The sequence below is a fragment of the Ranitomeya variabilis genome, chromosome 5 (assembly GCF_051348905.1).
Source record: "Ranitomeya variabilis isolate aRanVar5 chromosome 5, aRanVar5.hap1, whole genome shotgun sequence".
Lineage (NCBI taxonomy): Eukaryota > Metazoa > Chordata > Amphibia > Anura > Dendrobatidae > Ranitomeya > Ranitomeya variabilis.
Window position 1 is genome coordinate 285,218,546 of NC_135236.1, and position 20,477 is coordinate 285,239,022.

The 20,477-nt window shown below is 41.8% G+C and overlaps 1 protein-coding gene across 1 annotated transcript in view; it reads left to right on the plus strand.

Moving 5' to 3' along the window:
* The first annotated feature begins 1,015 nt into the window (after positions 1-1,015).
* The window catches only part of SMO (smoothened, frizzled class receptor), a 46,428-nt gene continuing 26,966 nt past the window's right edge, over positions 1,016-20,477 (plus strand). Inside the window, exons 1-5 of the mRNA XM_077264401.1 lie at positions 1,016-1,622; positions 15,234-15,439; positions 17,489-17,698; positions 17,953-18,125; positions 20,159-20,378. Coding sequence (XP_077120516.1) covers positions 1,373-1,622; positions 15,234-15,439; positions 17,489-17,698; positions 17,953-18,125; positions 20,159-20,378 — 1,059 coding nt within the window. The 5' untranslated portion in view covers positions 1,016-1,372. The remainder of the gene's footprint in view (positions 1,623-15,233; positions 15,440-17,488; positions 17,699-17,952; positions 18,126-20,158; positions 20,379-20,477) is intronic.

A 20,477-nucleotide genomic window follows, 5' to 3' on the forward strand; every position in this document is an offset into this window, starting at 1 on the left:
TTTTGTATCTGTGAAAAATAGTGCACAAATACATTCAACATGGACGTCTGATTGAGGCGAAGGCTAAGTTCATACAGCTGTATTTTTGGTCCAAGTGCTGTTATTAAAAATGGACCTGTGATTCGATGGGGCAGTGCCGATGATCGATTTTTTTTTTTATTTTTTTTTTGTATGGAATAAATCTGCTCGTGAAAAAAAAAATCAGAGCATGCACTAATTTCCCCTGTGTCGGATAAGACTCACTCATTCAAGTCTATGGGGGCGCCAAAAAAATCGGATGTCTTATGGAGCCACAGTATAACATCCAATTATTACAGACAGATTGCAATTATTTCACACAGGATACTATACATGATTTTGTAAATTTTTAAATAATTGCTGCTGTATAAAAAGCGGATTGCGAACGAATGACAAAAAAAATCGTCTGGAATTTCTGGATGCCACTCGGGAGATTGTTTTTATACACTTGTGGGGCTAACTGCGTGTGCTGAACCTTCTCGGTGCATTTCAGCATGTTATTACTTGGGCATTGCACTACACCCCTTTGTGACTGAGAAGCTGATGTGAAGTAGTGTGGATGCAAACTTTGGAGGCAGAGACTGAAGGAGGAGAAATCCACAGCACAGCAATAGCCAGGATCAGATTACATTCTACTTCTTTCCCTACAAATCCCTTTCTTGCCCCAGAAATTTGTGTTAAGTATGCTAGATCTATGAATAATGACTATCTAGCCTTCAGAAGATTGGGGTAACTGAATCTTCAGGGTGATTGCTAACAAATGTATGCAGAAGACAATACTTGTAGAAGGGGCTGAGTACAGGAGAGTTCTAGCTTTAATCTAATCTAATCTAAATTGATGTTAATTGGAATGAGTGCAGATATCCTTCAAGATGAGACACAAAGCTGGAACATTCTTGCTGCCTTGGGTACTAGATCCTTTGTGGCATAGAAGACACTTTCCTAAAATGTGAGGCAGCCTGAGATGCAAAACTCAGAAGGCAGAGAGTGGAGGAGGAGGAGGAGGAGGAGGAATAGCTGGGATCAGATTACATTCTTTCACTCCTATCCTGCCCTTTCCTGCAAGTTTTCTGGATCAGGACTGGAGTGGGTTGTAGGATCTAAACAAGCCTCATGTTTCAGTGATTTGTGGGTCATTTTAGCTGGATGGAAGTTGTACTTCTAAAAGTTGTGCTTCGGGATTGTCTCCATTAAATGGGAGGAAAATGGAGGAGGGTAGGCTACAGGAGAGGGGGATAGAAGTGCACCCTTCCTGCTGAAGAGGAGACAAAGCCAGGCTGTACTGAATGCAACAGCCACACAGTCTGGAGAGTCTTAGAGTTTCCCATCCTCCCCCTTCTTCTCTCTTGTAAAGATGTCCTCCATGGTGCTCTGGATGTACTACATGATGGGGCTTTGGCTTTTCGGTTACATTTCTGGAACCCGAGAGGTTCAGTTCAATGAGTCTTTTTATATGGATAGATGCAAGAAGACCACCACTTGTGAATCCCTCAAGTATAATGTGTGTCTTGGATCTACTTTACCCTATGCATTGACGTCCACAATCCTGGCAGAAGACTCCTTGTCTCAAGAAGAAGTTCATGATAAACTTCTGCTTTGGTCTGGTAAGTACCATCATTTCCATACATTATCACCATAAACCTGCAGTACACTCGTTGACCATGGCCAGATGTTTGCTAAGTTAATTCTCAAGAAGAATTTCATGCTAAACTTCTATGCTCATCTAGTAAGTACCACAATTTCCATACGTTATTATCGTCACTACCATACATTGCACTGGTTGACCATGGCCAGATGTTTGTTAAATTAATTCTCAAGAAGAAGTTCATACTAAACTTCTACTCTCATCTAGTAAGTACTACCATTTCCATACATTAGTGATCGCCACTAAAGTACATTGCACTGGTTGACCATGGCCACATGTTTGCTAAGTTAATTGGCTGTAAGTTGTTAATTACTTGTGAGAATGGTTGAAGTCTCTCTATCCTTTTTTAATATACACTTGTAAGAGTAGACTGACTGATTTGGTGTTTATGTATAGGCTGATCCTGTTATGTCTGTGATTTTTGTTCTTTTTCTTTTGTGTGTGAGTGTATAATGATATAGTGAGTGAGGTACACTTATGCAATGACTGAGTAATTGTGCTTATCTTCTTCTTGTAAAATAGGATGATTCTCCACTTCCGGTGGTGGTGAAGGGGGCACTTTTGTTTACTATGCTGACATGCAGCAGTGCCTTAAAACCAGTGGCATAAGCGTAACTTGAAGCTCGTAGGCCCCAATGCAAAATCCTCAACAAAGTCCTTCAGCTATAATGAGTCTTTAATATTATTACATCTAAACCAAGATACATGAAACTGTTTTCTTCAATCACAATTATTATTTGAACGTAGCTCAGACCTACAATCCAATAAAGTGATATGTATACAAAACCGATTTCACGTAGGTGCGCACTGCTACCTTAATCCAACATTGCTGTAGGTCAATAGGAATAAATCCTGTGCATGCTGAGATGGTGCAGAGGAGGAATAAGATGCCCACACACCTGTGCAACATTTTGGGGTATCCTCTCTCTTCTTCAAACAAGGTTACACCCAAAACGTCACGCAGGCGTCTTATTCTTCCGCCGTAGCATCTTAGCATGCAGGATTTATTCCTATTGACCTTCAGCAATGTCGGTTTATAGGGAAAGCCCACTACTCAGGCAACTCCTTCTCAATCCATGTTTCCCCCTAGTAAAATAATACCTATAGTCCTGTTCCCTCGCCATTCCAGTGGTGTTGGCACTGTCTCTCCCAGGGCTGGCATGCCATTGTTATGTCACGCTACCTCTGCCACCAGTCAGCACTGGCTTCACTCTCCCTCTCCAGCGCCGACACTGCAGGAATGGCGCCGACATCGTAAGTGAGTATTAGGGTATGTGTCCACGTGTAGGAAACGCTGCGTGTTTGACGCTGCGCAGAGCCGCAGCGTCAAACACGCAGCGTCCAGATGTTACAGCATAGTGGAGGGGATTTTATCAAATCCCATCTCCACTATGCGTGGTAACACACACCCGGCGGCCCTGCGATTCCGGACATGCTGCGTGTCTTTTTAGATCGCAGCATGTCCGTATACCTTGCAGCGACGCTGCGCCACCGCGAGGTATAACACAGGGCCCTATGAGTGGAGTGCGATGATGCCGGATGTGTGCAATGAACACATCCAGCATCATCGCGTCACAGAAGGGGGCGGAGCGGGTTTGCCGCTCCGTCCAATCCTCCGGCCATCCTGAAGGTGGACACATACCCTAAGGCCATTTTCACTTACTGAATATTTCGTAAGTATTTTACCTCAGTATTTGTAAGCCAAAATCATGAGTGGGACAATCAGAGGAAAAGTATAATAGAAACACGTCACCTCTTCTGTATTTTTCACCCACTCCTGGTTTTGGCTTAGAAATACTGATGTAAAATACTGACCAAATACTGAGCGTGTGAACGTTTCCTAAGTGTTATTATATTACTAGGGGCAAACATAGGGGTTGTCCGAGCAGTGGACCCCTTTACTGCTCGCTTACACTGGCGTATAACTTGGACGAGTGCAATCTGATAACAAAAATCGGATTGCACTCAGCCCAATGTTATTCAATGAGGCAGTGCAGATCTGCGTATTTTTTTCTCAGCTGTGTTTGGCATGAGAAAAAAAATTGCAGCATGCTACGATTTGACTCCAAAATCGGTACAGTGTGAGGAAAATAAGGGATACCATACGGACCATCAGAGTGGCTTCTGATTTTTACTGTTGCTAGAATTCTTTAATAGTATTGTCATTATTTATTATTAGCCTTCTGATATGGGCCAAAGGACATTTTGGGCCCCCCAAGATCCAGGGCCCATATGTAACCTTTGCATCCGCTGTAATTACTCCCTTCCGGGTATACATTTTATTTTTAATTGCAATAAAAAAAATTGCCATTTTAAGCTGCTCTACCTTTTCGTTCATTCTGCCCATTGTTTGTAGATAATTAAAGGCTTTTCCTAATGTTCTATTTGATTTTGGCATTGTATGAAACTGGATTGGTGTTGGTGTTAGTTCTGTCTGCTGGGGGAGGTACAGGGGAGCAGGCCACACATGAACTTTCTCCATAGAATGAGTGGTTTATGGAAACTGCTGATCACAAGCACTTGGCAGTCTCTTTAGTATCTCCTCATCATAGCCAGCACGTCACTATGAAATGCTTATGACCATGTGTTTCCAGGGAGAAGAATTTTTAAGGCTCTGTTCACACTTGCATTGTGATTTATATGTATAATTGAAATGATTCCTAATTGCTGGATCTTTGTCAACACAGATGCCATTGCAACCCAACAAACAATATTCAGTCTTGATACACATCTGTGTTGGAAGGCTTCTTAAGGAACCTTTATCGCAAGTTTAATAAAAAAAGACCATCAGTATGATAGAACATATAGCTATTACTGATGAGTGAACATGCTCAGATAAGGTGTCATCTGAGCATGCTCGTGTGCCAACAGTGTCCTCATCGTGCTTGAAAAATATGTATGAGTCTCAGCTCCTGCATGTCTTGTGGTTGTTCAACAGCCGCAATACATGCAGGGATTGCCTATCAAACATGCAATCCCTGCATGTATTGCGGCTGTTGAATAGCTGCGAGACATGCAGGCATGGAGACTCAAGCATATTTTTCGAGTACGCCAAAGTCACTTGGTTAGCTCACGAGCATGCTCATACAATGCCTTATCTGAGCATGTTCACTCATCAGTAATAGCTATGCATTCCATTCTTCCGAACTATGAACATAAAAGCAATTTAAAAAACAAATGTGAACCAAAAAAAGACAATCAGGTTCAGCAGGGTCGGCTCCAGGTTTTCGTGGGTCCTGGTTGAAAGAGTCTTAGTGGGTCCCTTTAACACATACCACGATTCTTGATGCACAGATACGGCAGAGAAATATAAGTATATTACAATGCCAAAGATTTCACTAACTTCTTACATTATATGAGTGATATCATTAGCTCAAAAATTAGACAGTAAAGTCCTCCATACAGTATTATGGGCACCACATAGTGCTCCATACAGAATAATGAGCCCCATATATTGCTCCATACAGTATTATTGGCACCACAAAGTGTGCCACACAAAATAATGAGCCCCATATATTGCTCCATACAGAATAATGGACCCTATATAATGCTCTATACAGAATAATGAGCTCCACGTAATGCTCCATGCAGTATATTTAATGCTCCATACAGTATATGATGGGCACCATATAATGCTCCAGAATACGATTAGCCCCATAAACTGCTCCATATGTAATTCACCCCATAAGATGCGCCATACATAATTGGCCCTATAAGATGCTCCATATATAATGGGCCCCATATACTGCTCCATGTGTAATTGGCCCCATAAGATGCTCAAAACATAAAAAAACAAAGGAAATATTCCCCTCACTTCGCTGGCCGCTTGCTCTACTCCTCAGCGTCGTCGTCATCTGGCTTTCTGCACTGTGACTGTTCAGGCAGATGGCATACACTTGTGATGTCATCGTGCCCTCTGACCTGAACGTCACAGTCAGAGGACGCGGAAGACACCGCAGCATTGGAGCTGGATAGGCAAGTATCGCAAGTGCCGGGGCCCTGAGCACTGTCCTTGACGGTGAGTAGGCCCCCCCACCTGCTCAGGATCCCGGCACTTGCCCGGGTGCGCTGGGTGCTGACAATGGACCTGCGGTTCAGTGATGGTCTCGATCATGAATCATGCTAGTTACACGCCTCAACAATAAAATTGCAACCAAGAAGGAAATGTCGTAGAATTATGGAAATCACAATATTGATAAACATGTTAATAATATGCAAATTCCCCAAAAAATGGAAACAAAATCTTAAAAACAACTCAATTTATTCAGTGTTGAGTATGGTAGCACAGTTAAAGGGAACCTGTCATCAAGTCATATAAAGTATGGCCACCATCTTTAATAGAGAACCTATCAGGTCCCCCGTAGCCCCAGAACCACCTGCAGTTGTGTCTACCTATCTAAATACCCTGCCTAACATTCCTTTCACTACACTGGACACAAATAGATCTTTAGAAAAGTATTTCTAAAGTCCGTTTACGATATGTAAATTAACCCTTTTATTAGTTGATGGGCGTTAGTGTCGCCAGACTAGTTGGCCCACTTAGCATGTTATCACGCCCCTGTGGGCATGGCAACATGGCTTACAAGGGCCGGCGTTATCAGCAGTGCTATACTAATCTCGCACATGTGCGTGGCTTTGTCACATCATTGCGCCTCTGAAGCGCTGGACCGCTCCGTATGGAGGTATAATAAAAGGCCTTTTTTGTGCTTTGACACCTTATGCTTGCAATTTCATTTGCAATACAGAATGGATCAATTGTGGAATCAGTGGTCAACCTTTTCTTCAGGCTGCATGTTGCTCATTCTACTGAGCAGCCTGTGGGGCGTAAATGTGCTACCATGTCCTGCAGCTTCTCCAGACTTGTCTACCATCAAACACTTCTAGGATGCCATTGGTCAGCAATTGTAAAGGGAGCTGCCATTAGCGGATCTTCAGAATTTGCGTGCCCAAGTGTATTCAGCATGGCAGAACATTTCTCAGACACCATTAATAATCTCATTGATAGCATGACAAGGTGTGTACGTGCACATATTTCTGTATGTGGCACCTATGCTTAATACTGAATAAATTAAGATGTTTTCAAATTTTGTTTCTAATTTTTGTCATAGTTTGCATGTTCATTGATCGACTTTTCCCTTATGGTGTTGTAATATAAATGGTAAAGGGGTTGACAAGGTTTTTCACAAAACTTCGCAGTCAATGTATGTGACTGCAGACTTGTGAATTTCCACATCACGCACAGGACGTGCTGTAAAGATTCTCTGGTGGCGAGACTGAGCGGTCATGTGACTGTAAGTATGTGATACTCATATTCTTTCTAGACATGGGCAGCCTTGATCAACACAAGTGAATTGAGCGATGCCACGCATATCTAATTGGAATGTGACAGGGTGTATGCATATACAGATACTTACGGTCACATGACCACTCTGTCTCCGCTGGCACCCGACAATCCTCCCAGCCCTCAATGTGAGGATCTACAAGTATGCAGTCGCATAAGGTGACTGCAGACTTTTGTGAAAAACCTAGACAACTCCTTTAAGGAGTGTATTTACTATACGGTACTTATTTTTCTACAGGGTGGGCAATCTATATGGATACACCTGGGTGGGCCATTTATAATGTTGCATTAAAAAATGGCCAACTTCCAAATGGCCACCATGGTCACCACCCATCTTAAAAAGATTACCCCCTCCCATATACTAATGTGCCACAAACAGGAAGTTGATATCACCAACCATTCCCATTTTATTTAGGTGTATCCATATACGTGTATCCATATAAATGGCCCACCCTGTATTTGCATGGGGTTAAAATCCCTAGTTTGTTATGTCCATACTTTCAAATGGCGGTGTCATTGATTACTTTCTACAGGGTGGGCCATACGGTGAGACTCAGGAGGAGCAGTGCGTTATTTTTGCTCCTGGATTTTGACAATTTTGACTCCATGGGTGTTTTCCAGAAACAAGCAGCAGTGGATGTTGCTGAATGAACATTGCCATTGTAGCGCCCAGCACACCCTGGTCCTGATTGGACGGCTAGACTATCGCTTCAGATACTGACAGCTCAGCACACCTCAGCACCAGATTGGATACCTAGATTGGACAGCAGAACTGTCATTCACTGCACCCAGACACTCAGATAGGAGGAGTGGTGACAATTTAGATCGGACTCATTACTGGCCCTTCAGAACTCTTTAGTGCTTTGTTTCCATTTCTGGGACCTTGGGATTGGTTCAGTATGCCAACGTGGCCCTCTGACCAAACAATGTTGTGCATCCCTGAATTAAACTATAGGTAAAACGAAAAGCTGAACAGTAAGAGTTGGTGAAAGTTAAAAAAAATAAATTGCATATTACAATAAATGTATTTTTGTAATAAACCTTTTTAAATAAACATAACATACTGGTAATAGCGTAGACATATTTTGTATCCCTGGTATTGTGACAACTCGTACAATACAAACATGGTAAATGGCTTAAATGAAAACTGTAACAGGTTTTTTTTATACATTTAACACATAATAAAGGTTAATATAAATTTAAGGTTTAATTTTTCAAAAAGCAAGACATCACATACCGATGCTTAAGTGAAAATAAAAAAGGTATGGCTGTTATGGCTATGAGTGAGGGACGATGAAAACAAAAAAATTCTTATGGCTGTCTGAACAAGTGTATCACCAAAATTCCCATCAACAAAGAAGGATTCCATTACACGTTATGTGGCATATAGCTTGAGAAGAACGGCTGTACAGTATCGGCCGACTTCTATTGGGCACACACTTGTCCATCTTTCATATGTGTATCAGATTTAGATCAGGAAATTCCTTTTTTTGGAGGGGAGACAGGCAGACAAAAAATATTGATAGCTAGCTACTTTTTGCCACAAAAAGTTGTTGGTAAGGAAAAGTCCAACTTTGATTGATCATAAATCAGCTTAATAGATCATTGCAGATAAGAGAGAAAGTGGAGATCCCAGCCCACAAATGAGCTATGGCACTGTAATGGCATTACATATTATGAACATAGGAGGTTCAGACGCCAAACGAAACCTCATTATTGAAAAGATTCTTTTTATTCTCTCATTTTTTGAGAGTATGTGTAATGCAGCATGTATTACTTATTTATCTTAACCCCTTCACAACCTTGCCCTTTTCCGTTTTTCCGTTCTCGTTTTTCACTCCCCTCCTTCCCAGAGCCATAACTTTTTTATTTTTCCATCAATATGGCCATGTGACGGCTTGTTTTTTGTGGGACAAGTTGCACTTTTGAACGACATCATTGGTTTTAGCATGTCGTGTACTAGAAAATGGGAAAAAAATTTCAAGTGCGGTGAAATTGCAAAAAAAGTGCAATCCCACACTTGTTTTTTGTTTGTCTTTTTTGCTAGGTTCACTAAATGCTAAAACTGACCTGCCATTATGATTCTCCAGGTCATTTCGAGTTTATAGACACCAAACATGTCTAGGTGACGTTTTATCTAAGTCGTCAAAAAAAATTCCACACTTTGCTAAAGAAAAAAAATTGTGCCATTTTCCGATACCCGTAGCGTCTCCATTTTTCGTGATCTGGGGTCAAGTGAGGGCTTATTTTTTGTGTGCCGAGCTGACGTTTTTAATGATACCATTTTGGTCGCCCGTTATTGCATTTTAATGCAATGTCGCGGCGACCAAAAAAGCATAATTCTTGCGATTCTAATTTTTTTATCGCTACGCTGTTTAGCGATCAGGTTAATCCTTTGTTTTTATTGATAGATCGGGCGATTCTGAACGCGGCGATACAAAATATGTGTAGGTTTGATTTTTTTTATTGTTTTATTTTGAATGAGGCGAAAGGGGGGCGATTTAAACTTTTATTTATTCTTTTTTTTTTTTCATATTTTTTTTTACTTTTTTTTTTTTTACTTTTGCCATGCTTCAATAGCCTCCATGGGAGGCTAGAAGCAGGCACAGCCCGATCGGCTCAGCTACATGGGAGAGATCATCAGATCGCTGCTATGTAGCTGAATTGCAGGCTTGCTATGAGCGCTGACCACAGGGTGGCACTCATAGCAATCCGGCATCAGCAGCCATAGAGGTCTCAAGGACCTCTATGGTGACTATGAAGACGCATCGCTGACCACCGATCATGTGACGGGGGTCGGTGATGCGCTCATTTCCGGCCCGATGGCCGGAAGCGCCGGTTAAATGCCGCTGTCAGCATTTGACAACGGCATTTAACTAGTTAATAGTGTCGGGTGAATAGCAATTTCACCCGCTGCTATTGCGGGCACATGTCAGCTGTTCAAAACAGCTGACATGTCCCGGCTTTGAGGTGGGCTCAGCGCCAGAGCCCACATCAAAGCAGGGGATCCGACCTCCGCAGTAATAGTACTGATTCATTATTGGGTAAGGTGATACTATGGTGACCCCTTGATCTTTACTAGGCTTTTAATTCTAGCAAAGTGTCATGGCAAGGCTCATTAAGGGGTCAATAATAACTTTTAGGATTGCTACTTCCAGTAGGTGGCACTGGAGTTCAAGTTCTCTTCCTCACTAAAGAGGCAATTACTTAGAGGTAAGGCGAAACATTACCACTTAGATTCCTCTCACAATGTAACCCACGGCCATCTCCTGCAGTGAAGATCCCTGCTTAGCGCTCAATATGAACTCATCACCAGTGCACTGCTGCTGTTGTCCGTATGATACAGTGGCCAGAACCTACACTCAACCACCTTTCTTGACTGTCTACAGACAGACATTTTGTCCCAATGAAAGCCAACGCAGAGAATACCTGTCTCTGGGACTTCTTCCCTTTGAGAACACCTTTAGGTCAACTTAGGGTATGTTTCCACGGTCTGGAAGCTCTGCGCTTCAGATGCAGCGGATACCTCGCTCCGCCCAAAGCGGCACCCCCTGTTGTACGCGTGGTGATTCCGGATGTGTTCATTGAGCACATGCGGAATCACCGCATCATATTCATTGACTGTGGTATTTATCTTGCTGAGACAAAGCGTCTCCATAAGATAAATAGACATGCTGCGGTCTATAAAGACGTGCCACATGTCTGGTTACGAAGGGCCGCCGGATGCGGCCCTGAGCTTATAATGGAGATGAGATTTCATAATCTCCTCCTCTACGCTGTAACATCTGGACGTTGGGGATAGGACGATGCGGCTGTAAGCAGTGTCCAATCCCCAGCAAATCCTGATGTAATCCAGCACGTGGAAACATACCCTTAGAGAGCCACCTTGAAGGAGTTGTAGCTTCCTCTCCTGCTGTTGATTACCATGCGATTAGCGCTGTGGTCGTTGACCTTTGACTAGAAGCTTTCAGGCTTACTGCCGAGCAGGGAAGACTTTGTTTTGTATCACTGGCTGAATTGGTACCAGTCTTACTCCAAGTCATGATGAGGCTCATGGAATTTGTCATTTATTGAGCATACAATTCTTGAATACCATAAACACACAAGTATACCATAATTTGTTGATCCTTATAAATACATATAAAGTAATAATTCAACCAATTAGTTCAGTCTAATCTGGGAACAGTGCTGCACTTTCCTCTAGGTGGCATCATTGAATCAACAGTTGTTTCGTTCCCTGACGGTTCGGAGCTTTGGCTCCCTCAGGTCCTGCAGTGAACATTATTCACAACCCACAGGTGTGCTCCTCGGGGGAAGGACCATTGTTCTTCCAACTGTTGTTGCCTTTTCAAAGATCAGAGTTGATTCAGTATCTGAGTCAACTGTAAAGACAAATTCTTGAATTAATCTGTAAAATGTTGGGCTTTCTGTACAGTCTCTATACAGTAAATATGTATGATAAAATACAAATTCCACACAGAAGAAAAAAAATCCTGTTATCAAAAAAGGATTTGACCCCACCCCGGACACGCCTGTTCTATTCCTTGTTAAATAATATTCTTGCCAACAGTTAACCAGCAAGAACGCCCAGTTTTTAGTATAGTTTTACTGAGCCCCATACCTTTAGTGGTTTGATTTAACCCTAGAATGTGTGACGTGACAAATCTAAACTTTTACGTAACGGGGGCCTTTTAGGCCCCCATGCAAATCATATGGAGAAACTCACATAAGTAACTTTTACAAGTTTATTTCAAAATTGCAAAATAAGATAGGAATAATGCACAACATTTTAATTACAATTTTTTGCAGAAAACACCAAGAAAACATTTTATTTCCAAATTTCAAAAAAATATATGAAAACCGTATATAACTCTAGAGTAAACTAGCTGCAGCTACATTTCTTGTACTGCTGAGTACATGATAAAAATAGCAGGGGCCCAAAAGGCCCCCGTTCCGTACAGATGTGGTTTTCTCCAAAAAAGCATTGTTACACCAAAATGCCTATCAAAAAAATTATATGAACAACTGGATATTACCAACAATGACATACTTGAGGAATACCTAGAGTTTCAAAATTCTAACTAAAGTGATTTTGCAGATAATAGCAAAAAAGTAAGCATGGGGGCCTAAACGGCCCCGATACGCATTCTAGGGGGGACTGACTGGCAAAATCAGGACTCTTGGCAAATATGAAAATACATTTTTGGAGCATCTTAAAACTTTTTTCTTTGAACCATTTTTCTGTTATTCTTCATAGAAATGTATACATAAATTTACAACTGAATGTTAATATTCCTCTTTACAAAGGATTATATTCCTACATAGTCTTAGCTCTCAGTGACCTAATAACATTAATCAGCATTTGTAAGCCAAAACAAGCAGTGGTTCTTAAATGAAGAAAAAAGGTATCATGGAAAAATGTGCAGCTTTTTTGTGTTTTGGACTTATTCCTGCTATAGTAAAACATGGACTTCATCATGAACATATGTTTACTTAGGAAAATTGCATATAACGGCTCATATTTATAATATTTGTGAAGGTGTAGTTTGCACTAGTTCCCTTGAATTAAACGGTCATGTACAACAACCAGGCAGTGTTCACAACCTACAGTACTAGGTCACTATGGGATGTTAGGCTTCACGATAACTTCTTGGAACCCTTGATAAAACACTAAAAACCAAAATTCAAGATATGATAGGATAAATCTAGAAAATGAATGAAGTTCACATGCTTATTTATTGCAGTATCTGTCCCTTTTTCATGTTTACTGGCTTCATTTATCTGGGGTCTTTCATACCACAAATCAACTATTTTAAATTTAGGTTGTTAAATGACCTGCGCCCTTATACAGAATTCCTCTTGGCTAGCTATATAGGCCCTAGCACATTGTGGTTTGTGTGGAAATTGGCAATTTTATAATCCAGTAAAATATAATGATCCATAAACAATGTGCCCAAGTTTTTAAGTGGGCTAAGATGATTTCTCACTACAGCTATATCGTTGCTGATATGCCTCTTTGGTAGAACCCGGTTCCCACCCCTCCCACATCGGATCCATCCCTTCCTCATGTCACTGTATCCTCAGACTGGGGAATTATACATAATTATCTTTTGACTTTTGGAACATATATAATCCACCTGATGATCTGGTGCACCACACCCAAGGTTATTACAGATATATTTCTGGCATATATTCACACTTAATGCATACATAATCTCCATTACTTCTTTTCCTCGGAGTTGCAAGGCATTAAAGATGGCACAAATCAGGCTAGAATTCTGGGCACTCAGACCTGTTTTGATTACTAGTATTAATGAAGAGACCCCTGGAGTAAGATGCACATAATTCATTAAGAGGCACACACCATTATTGATCTACGGTAACTGCTTCTTACAACATGAATTTGCCTCTGTCAGAGCTGGAATAAATATCTCTGACTGGCATAAAAACACCGAAAGTCACAAAATTTTTATTTATTAATTTGTGGCATTTCAAAATGCTTATGTCAGAATCCTGGGAAATTAACTTTGATAAATTGGGCCCAATGTGTCACTAAATCAAGATGTTTTGTCCGTGGATGTATGCATGTATATATATAATATACTAGATGGAGGCCCAATGCGAGGGTGGTAATGTCACGATGAGGGCAGACATGCGGCGCTGTTGTTGCCTAATGGCATCTTGTGCTAATCTAATGACTTTTGCATCAGGTGACTCATGTGCTTGACGCCTATGCTTTTATGCATTGTTTTTGTCCCAGCGATGCTGCTGTTCTTCAAGAGTCTCATTTGCAATTTGTTGTCTTCGACGTTGTGCCTTTGCTGCTTTCCTTTCATTGTCATTGGCATACTTTTTATGAGGAGCCATGTTGGCATTGATATTGGCTTTTTAAAGGGGTTTTCCCACAAACAAAAGTTAAATTTTAAAATTGTCTGTGTCTGACTGTGTACAGAACATACCACACCTCCTGGGCAGGGGAGTAAGCAAAAGACAATACTGACATTACAGCAGGAGATCACGGAGGATACATTTTGTAAGGTAAAATATTTTTAAAAACAGCCAGTCAAATATTTTACCTCACAACATGAATCCACTGTGATCCCCTGCTGTAATGTCAGTATTGTCTTTTGCTTCCTCCCCTGCCCAGGAGCTGTGGTATGCTCCGTACACGGTCAGACACAGTCAATTTTTAAAATGAACTTTCGTTCGTGGGAAAACCCCTTTAATGTGACTGGCTTCCTCTGCCTGTAGACACGTCGCGCATCTGCCACCGGGATCAGCTGGATGATTTACAGCACCTGCGCTTAATTCGCGCAGGTGCAGTAAATCAGACCGCCGCCATCTTTGTGCACACAGATAGCGGCGGTCACATTAAAACTGCGCATGCACTCCTCCTGTACAAAGATTGCGGCAGTCAGTGAATCATTTGGCTGATCCCGGCGGCATGTTCGCAACGGTGTTCCACTGGTGGTACCGCGCAAGAGGCTGCGTGAGTGTGAATGTGTGAGTGTGTGAATGTGTGAGTGTGTGTGTATGTGTGGTGCGTACGGCGTATAGAGTGTGTGTGTGTGTGGTGCAACAGTGTTCCGCTGGTGGTACTGCACAATTGGTTGCCACCAGCAGCAGTTTTCATATTGAGACACCCATCACTTGGGTGTCCCAATATGGTGGTCGGTGAACTTCCTCAGCTTGGAATTCTGGGATACGGTGACATCTGGACAGAACAGGAAATGAAAACATTTCAAGCCAATTTACGTATACATACTGTATACATATGTATTTTTTTTTTCCATATATCACACCTTATATAACCCGTATTCTTATGTGTGTTACTATCCACAACTCTGCATCAGGTTTTGTTTGAGTGCTACTCCGTGCGTGGACATGAAGTCAGGATAATGCCTGTGTATGAAAGGTATATGCAATTCTTTGGTGGTACTGAGCTTTATATAAATGTGTATTACTTGTATACAGGAAAGGAGGTGTCGTCCAGCACTCAGATGAGTAAAACATAAGTGTTATTTTTAAATTAAAAGTATGTACAGAACTCACATGGACAGGAGCGATCCCAGTCTGACGCGTTTCAGACATACGTGGTACCCTTAGTTGTGGCCACCTGAGTGCTGGACACCTCCTCCTCTGCTGCAGACTCACGATGCTGTGGCGAGTCCGTGCAGAGGTCTTCAGTTGAAGCTTGCGAACCCCCTTCTTCCTATTACTTGTTTACAGGGTTACGGAATGCGCCTCGCTGCTGGGAGGCGATACAACCCCTGCTATGTGCTGTGTACATGCCGAAGTGTGAAGCGGGCAAAGTGGAGCTGCCAAGTCAAGGTCTGTGTCTTGCCACACGTGGACCTTGCGCTATTGTGGAACGTGAGAGAGGCTGGCCTGATTTTCTAAAGTGCTTCACTGATCGATTTCCTGAGGGATGTCCGGTAAGCAAATACTTATAAGCTGTTTAAAGGGAATCTGCCAGCAGATCTGAAAGCATCATGATGTAGGGGCTGAGACCCTGATTCCGGTGATGTGTCACTTACTAGGATGTGATGCTTGTCACAGATTACCTTTTATATTTGTTATGTATGTTTCCAAAAATCTTTCATTGCAGGAAAGCAATTTTAATAAAGTGCAAAGTGGAAAGAAAAATGAATGAAATATGTTTAAAGAGGACCTGTCATTTTCCATAAATGTAATTTTTTTACCTGGAGGAATTGGCACCTGAATCTGGCATTGTTTTCTTTTGTTCCTGAGCCTCTCCATTCCTGGAATATGGCCTCCTCTTACCTATATGTAAATCTCGTCTTGTTAAACAAGGGGCTGTGATCCTTGAAACGTCTTTGTGAGAATCTATTTGATGATCATGCCCTGTTGGCTAACTAGACACGATTTACATACAGAAAAGATGGAGCCATATCTCTGAGATGAGGCAAGAAAAATAAAAACAACAATGTCATATTCAGGAGAATCATGACATTTAGACTAGGTAAAGAAATGATATATTTCTGGCAAATGAAAGGTCCTCTCTACTGGCCAAATACAGAGTAATATAATCAGACTACAATGATAAATCTCCCAGGTGTCCACATCTCCCCCTGCATTTTGTGAAAACAATAGCATGTAGCACTGCTCCGGAAGGATGACCACTGTCTCCTAGAAGTGACCACTGCCACCCAGAAGTGACACCATGTAGGTTTATATCTGACCTGAAAAATTCATCAAATTCACACAACTGTGTCAATAGCGTTCTATTAAAGCCAAATACCAGAAAGTATTACAAGCAAAGCAGCTTCTTTTAAAAGATGGCAAACCAACAACAGACAGCAAAAAAGTTATAAAAACGCAATGAAAAAACCCATGTAACACAGCTTAGCTAATAGGTGCAAAGAACCTGCAACATCGAAAACTCGCCAAATACGCATTGTTGGAATGTAGCCTAAGGTTAAGTTCCAGGTCCCACGATGAAGTTTTGGGTGAGTTTTTGCCATGGTATATTTTTGATGCACAAAACTACATCTCCTTAGGGTGTGTGCTGACGATCAGGAACTGGCAGCGCTTTGGATGCAGAACATGTTCGCTGTGTCCAAAGTGCTACCATCTATTAAATGCAGGTGAATCTGCTTGTGTTCACTGAACCGTGTGGAATCACCGCGCCCAATACATTGTATGGGTGACTCGCGTCTCCGCAAGACAAATAGATGTTGCAGTCTGGAAAGACGTGCTGCATGTCTGTCTCTGCGGGTGTGCCGCGGACGTCTCTGGATGCATATTGGGCATGGGATTTCTTATAATCCTATCCAATCCACTATGCTGTAACATCTGGACACTGCAGAATTACGCAGCTTCCAACCCGCATGGTTTACTGATCGTCTGCACATACCCTCAGAGTTCCAGCGAAGTGGATGAGATTTATAGAAATCTAGTGCCCACTGTGTGAAAACATGACCATTTTCAGGATTAGGGTCTGCGTACACAGGCTGACCGCACTTCCCATGCACACAGAATGATTGGTATTAGATGTGCACAAAGACTGTCAGTGTTCTCCTCAACACTGGACGATGGTTACACAAGATGATGCACTGCCCAGGAGCATAAAAATCATTTCACCCAACAAACAAGTGTTTTGTTCATTTGTCAGGTGATTGATTATTGGGAAACAGCTATTCCTAGGAAAACTCATTCATGAAAATTGGCCAGTGTAAATTCAGCCTTCAACCAAAGTCATCAGTGTTTTGGATCACATTTTCATCAGCGTTTGGTCAGTGTTTGGTCAGTGTGTCAGTTTTTAGCATCAGTGTTTCATCAGTGATTTTCATTGATGAAAAAATAAATAAAATTACGAAAAATATGAAATAAAAAAAATAATTGTGATCCAAAACTTGGATCGCAGAGATGTTACTGTGACTTTTTGACTTTGTGACTCGTTCTGCAGAAAAACATGTATGTGCATCTGCTTGTTTTTAATGCCTTTGCTCCTTTGTTTGTAGAATGAGGTGCAGAACATCAAGTTCAACAGCTCAGGTCGTTGTGAGGCCCCACTGGTCCGCACAGACAACCCTAAAAGTTGGTACGAGGATGTGGAAGGCTGTGGCATTCAGTGTGAGAACCCACTGTTTACTCAGAAGGAGCATCGGGAGATGCACGTCTACATCGCCATATTCAGCTCCGTCACTATATTTTTCACCTTTTTCACTCTGGTAAGCTGATAGTCAGTAGAATTATAGCCACAAGACCTGAACCGACTGAAGTAAACTCCTACTGAACCAAGCTAGGTCAGCAAAAATGTGTGGACGGGAAGGGTGTTGTTTGCGGCCATAACGCAGATGCTAAACTATGGCCATATGACAGTTGTGTGAAATAGGCTTTATTCATACTTCAAATTAACAGTTTTCTGCAGTACTCATAATCGATTGAGAATAACAGTCCTAATGAATTTCTCTTATTTTGGCAGGCTACATTTCTGTCAGATTGGAAAAATTCCAACAGATATCCCGCCGTTATCTTATTTTATGTCAATGCCTGCTTCTTCATGGGCAGTATTGGATGGCTAGCACAATTCATGGATGGTGCCCGGAAAGAAATAGTTTGTCGTGGAGATGGAACCATGAGACTTGGAGAACCCACGTAAGATTGTTTTTTTTCTTTTTCTAAATTTTATAATTTAGCATACTTGTGATTGGAAAAGATAAATTGAAAACTGATTAAAGCAGTGTCCAGAACTTTGTATGGATGGCTTATCCTTAGCATAGATCATCAATATTAGATCGGTGTGGGTGTGAGACCTGGAACCCACCGATCAGCTATTATCAGTGCTGGCGGCTGGAGGTGATCAGTTAAAGATTGGAACAGCATAGGTCCATCAGTTGTATAGCGGCCGGGGACTGAACATCCAACCTTATTCGAATGAATAGTGGAGGATCTATAGCACCCTACTGCAGCCACTATACAGTCGACGGATCTATGCTGCTCTGCTTCACAACTGATCACACCTGGTCGCTACCGGCATCATGAACATTTGAGAATAATCTATCAATATAAAGTACTGGACATCGTTTGCACTTCAGTTTTGGATCAGTATTTTATAAGAAATATTGTATGCCATTACTGCGAGTAAAATATATAATGGAAACATTTATACCTGCATCTTTTTTTTTAATCCATTCCTTATTTTGTGTTCTGATCCATAAAATTAGGTGATAAATCGTTGATTCCCTGTGGCTTCACTGTTGGGTTCCAAATTAATCAGTATAGTCACAGAGTGACTGAAGAAGAATTAGTTGTTCTGTATCCTGCTGCTCCACTCAATGTCTTTTGGACTGAGACAGACATTTAGAACAGTGCTCGGAAGTCCCATAGACGTTTAATAGAGTGGCAGTGCCACTGCAGACCGTTTCCTTCAACTTCAACTGTTCTCTGACTGTACAAGGACTGGGGGCTCAGACCAGCCTGTCGTAGTGATTGGAGGGGCTGTCATCATTGGGGACCTCAGAAATCAGATTACGCTCTAACACGATCAAGTGATGGTTCACATATGTTCAAACTGAGAAGAAAATTCTTTCAAATGATAAATGCATATGTTTGGATAAAAAATAGCATTATAAATTTGGTACAATCCACTAAAAGTATTAGGTAAAGTGTTCAAAAGTATATACATCAAAGGTGTGTATAAGGCTCAATTTACCTAATGAAAGCAAAAAGTTGTAATTTGGCCTCTTTCAGGGTGGCATGTGACGGCCTAGTTTTATTTTCACCTTTTTAGATAGTGAGGGACAGATATCTCAGGACTCTATGGACGATGTATGCCCATGGTGTCATAATTTAGGTTGTAGTCCTAAAAAAACAGCTGGAGAGCAATATAATATTTTCTGGGTTAATGACCTTGTTTCTGTCACGGGGAGACTAGGTGGGCAAGAGCTAATAACCTGGGCCCCTGCAATTTCCCTCAGACTAGAGAAATCCTGACTGACCCTCTACCTAGAATTTACACTGATGGTGTGCATGTCTAGGCCTCGACCCTCGCCCTGTCTCCTGTTTCAACCCTAGGCTGAAACCACCGCCCACCACTCAGTGAAAAGATCATACACCAATACCCACAGTTAGAACAGACAAGGATAATGGAAAATATACACCACGCCGCAGTCACTCAGGAATACACTATAAATGCGCAGGGCAAAATAAATACAAATATAGGAAGGAGTAAATAAGACAAAGGGAAATACACCACCAGCAACGATACTCCAACTTCTAGCTCACCACTCCAGACCGAGATAACAAAGCACAAGACAGAAGCTATAATCGGCAACGCCCAATGTTCAGGAGAACCATTTAAAGGAAATGGGCATGGCCCAGCTTCCAATCCGAGCATCAGGTAAACTAACCCCGGACAAGCTAGATAAAATCTAGCCGACGCCAATGAGCACATAGTGGTCAAAAGCGGAATTACCGCTGTCTGTCGAACGACCTGGTCTGAACAGCGTCCGACATGACAGTTTCTTGGAGAACAAAAGTCACTGATGTTCGCATTGTCTATGTGGGTGTGTGTGATGCCATATTACTGTTCTAAAACTTAATCTTGCTGTGATATATTACATGAATGTGACTACAAAATGGAACAAGTGTAAAAATGTCACTCTTTGTCGTTTGTTTGTTTTTTTTAGATCGAATGAAACTCTGTCCTGTGTGATCATATTTGTCATTGTTTATTACTCCATGATGTCCGGGGTGATCTGGTTTGTCATGTTGACATACGCCTGGCATACATCTTTCAAAGCCCTGGGCACCACTCAGCAGCCACTCTCTGGCAGGACCTCATACTTCCATTTGATCACTTGGTCCATTCCCTTTGTGCTGACTGTGGCTATTCTAGCAGTAGCTCAGGTAAGAAGGCTAAATAATTAGCGCTGGGTTGTTCACGAACAACAACCCAGAACAAAGAACTCTCTCTGGGTCCCTGCACCCCAGTGACAGCCATTGCAG